At 42.3% G+C, this 2,959-nt stretch overlaps 1 protein-coding gene across 1 annotated transcript; it reads left to right on the top strand.

Moving 5' to 3' along the window:
• Positions 1-313: 313 nt before the first annotated feature.
• On the top strand, positions 314-1,783 carry LOC117537007 (tropomyosin beta chain-like). The gene has a single exon (XM_034202161.1). The coding sequence runs from the start codon at positions 314-316 to the stop codon at positions 1,781-1,783; it is 1,470 nt and encodes a 489-aa protein (XP_034058052.1).
• The last annotated feature ends 1,176 nt before the right edge of the window (positions 1,784-2,959 follow it).

The following is a 2,959-nucleotide window of genomic DNA, read 5'->3' as shown; positions in this document are numbered from 1 at the left end:
ACGGAATCACATGTGACCTTAACGGAATCACATGTGACCCTAACGGAATCACATGTGACCCTAACGGAATGACATCTTCACAGTTGAAAGTAGAATCGGTGACATCATCACGTGACATCACAGGTGGTTTAGAGCTTTGCATAGCAAGAGCTTTGGGTTCCAGTCAACTCATTCAGTTGTTCAGTTCAGAGCGGTGAGTGGTACACATATTCAGTCAGAGCAAACAAACTTTACAGTTTTCTAGACAAAACACGTATCACGTAGACACATAGATTTTTATCCCTACGCACAACACAAGTCCACAGACAGTGCCATGGAGGGAACAAAGTCAGACCAGAGCAACATGGAGACATCCGACAGCCAGAACGATGAGAGTCTCCTGCAGTTTGACGCAGAGACCGTAAAACTGCTGGTGATGAGAGGAGATGAACTCCTTGATTGTGTGACAATCTGGGAGGAAAGATACGGCGCTCTGGAGGAGGAAATGGAAACTAAAGAGGCGCAACACAAGCAGCAGCTGCAGGAGAACCTGGTGACCATAAACCTGCTGAAAAGAAGAGAGGAAGAACTCATTCAGAGCCAGGAAAAGTCCACCAAGGACCTGGCTGAGAAACAACAGAGCTGGGAGAGTGAGAAACAAGGCATGAAGTATGTAGTGGAAGAGAAAAACTACCAGGTCGCTAGAAACCACACCTTGGAGACGGAAAAACAAAAGATGGAGTTGAAATTGAAACAGGTGATGAAGCACAACACTTACCAGACCTGTAAAATCAAAGCCATGGAGAAGGAAGTCCAAAAGTTGGTGGACCAGTTGGAAAAGCAGGGAGAAAAGATCTCGATGGAGACCAAACTAAAAGAGGTGTCTCAGGAAAAGGACGACCTGGCCAAGAAGAACCTGAGCTGTGAGACTGAGCTCAAACAGGTGGAGGACAAACTAAAACAGGTGGAGGAGGAGAACGAGCATCTGGCAAAGAACAACAAAAGCTGGGAGACGGATGTCAAACAGCTGAAAGACCAGATGAGAGAGAAGGAGGACAACTTCTCCAAAGACCTGGCAGAAGAACACCTGAGCTGCGAAACCAAGGTTAATTTCATGAAAACCACATTTCAAGAGGAAGAGAAGAAGAAGGACAACCTGGTTCTGAAAATGCTGATCGGGGAGACAGTGGTTAAGGCAAAATTTGAAAAGGCCAAGGAATCCATATATATCCTGATCCAGGAAAACAAGAGCTGGGAGATCGATTTCAAACAGAAGGACATGAAAGTCCAGCAGCTGCAGAACGACCTGGATGAGCAAGAGAAAAAGTTCTCTGAAGATTTGGCCGAAAAACACCAGAGCTGGGCGACTCAGCTAAAACAGGTGGAGGCTAAATGCAAACAGGTGCAGAAGCAAAAGAATCATTTGGCCAAGTTAAAAAAAAGCTGGGAGACGGATGTCAAGCAGCTTGAAGACCAGATGAGAGAGAAGGAGGAAAAGTTCTCAGAAGACCTGACCCAGAAAGACCAGCGCTGGGAAACCAGGGTTATTTTGAAGGAGATACAATTGAAACAGGCGAAGGAGAGCTGTGAGGCTAAAGAGAAGAAGATGGACAACGAAAAGACACTTCTGGAGGACCTGTGTCTTCACATGAAGAATAAGAGCAGAGGATTCTTCGCTCGCAGGAGGGCGACTGAGGAAAGGGACGCCATTTTGCAGAAAATGCTACGCAAGATGCAAGAGAAGGAGATGAGAAAGAAAGCAAAGGGGGAGAAAGAGGAGAAGGAGGAGGCTGGACGTCAGTAGCTGCCTTTTCCTCTCTTCTTTCTCTTCTCAATTTCCCCTCACCTCCTTCCTCCTACCTCACCCCTTACTGCCTTCCCCTTTTCATACTCAGGGTTTTCTCCTGGAGCTCAGGTTTTCCCACAATCTGTATAATAGATGTAAAAAAACTCACTATTAAGTCCCTCCCCCATTTACTGTACCTACTTCCTGCTACCTCACCCTCTCTCACCTTACTCCATCCTTTATTTACCTACTTCCTCCATACTCTCCCCTCACTTCACCCCAAACTCTCTCCTCCATTTCCCTCACCTCTTTCTTCCTACATCACCCCCTCCCTTCCTTCACATTTTCATATTTAGTGTTTTTTAGTTGTGTTTAGACTTGATTTTAAAATAAAATGTTAATTAAATGTATTATTTGTATGCCTCACTGTGTAAACATATACAGTATATATTCATTACTTTATGACATTTAGGTTACTAAAGTACCGGTATCTGTTCTATTTGTGATTTAAACAACTTTGAATTTAATAAATGCAACAACAATAGAATATCTTTGTACAGATTGTTTTTGGTGTTTCTACTTTTGGGTTCAATTACATTGTTTTGTTTTTGTTGTTTTTCAAAAATGTGAGGATTTCATAAGAGCTGTTAAAGTATATTCAAAGCTCAGGGTTTAAATGTAAACGTTATTTAATGTATATATGAATTAAATCTTGTTGGGTTGGCGCAATGTGCTGCTGCTGGTCTCTCTATAATGAGGTGAAGTTTCTGCTTTATGCTGATGATGGTGTTCTCTACTGTCTCAAACTGAAAAAATACAACAACAGCTGCACATAGTACAAAAGTACTGGCAGTAAATATGAAGAAAACTGAGGCCATGAACATTCATATTTAGGGTTTTCTCCTGGAGCTCAAGTTCGCCTGCAACTCATTCGCGGCATATCACATCATAATGTATCATATATCTCCTTATCTGAGTCAGCTGAGTCGTATCTGGCCGTGCAACACTCACAGTGTCACATAGTGCTGGGGGGAAACGATTATTTTGAAAACGATTATTTTGAAAACGATTAATCGGGCGATTATTTGATCGATTAGTCGACATAACGATTATTTTTCTGTTGTTCAATTCATAAAAAACGTAATGTAAAAAAAACGTAATGTAAAAAAATATGTTTCACGATACTGTGTCTTA

Source organism: Gymnodraco acuticeps, unplaced genomic scaffold (genome assembly GCF_902827175.1).
Source record: "Gymnodraco acuticeps unplaced genomic scaffold, fGymAcu1.1, whole genome shotgun sequence".
NCBI classification, from domain to species: Eukaryota; Metazoa; Chordata; class Actinopteri; order Perciformes; family Bathydraconidae; genus Gymnodraco; species Gymnodraco acuticeps.
The sequence above is the reverse complement of the archived record's forward strand: the minus strand, read 5'-3'. Positions and strand labels throughout refer to the sequence as shown.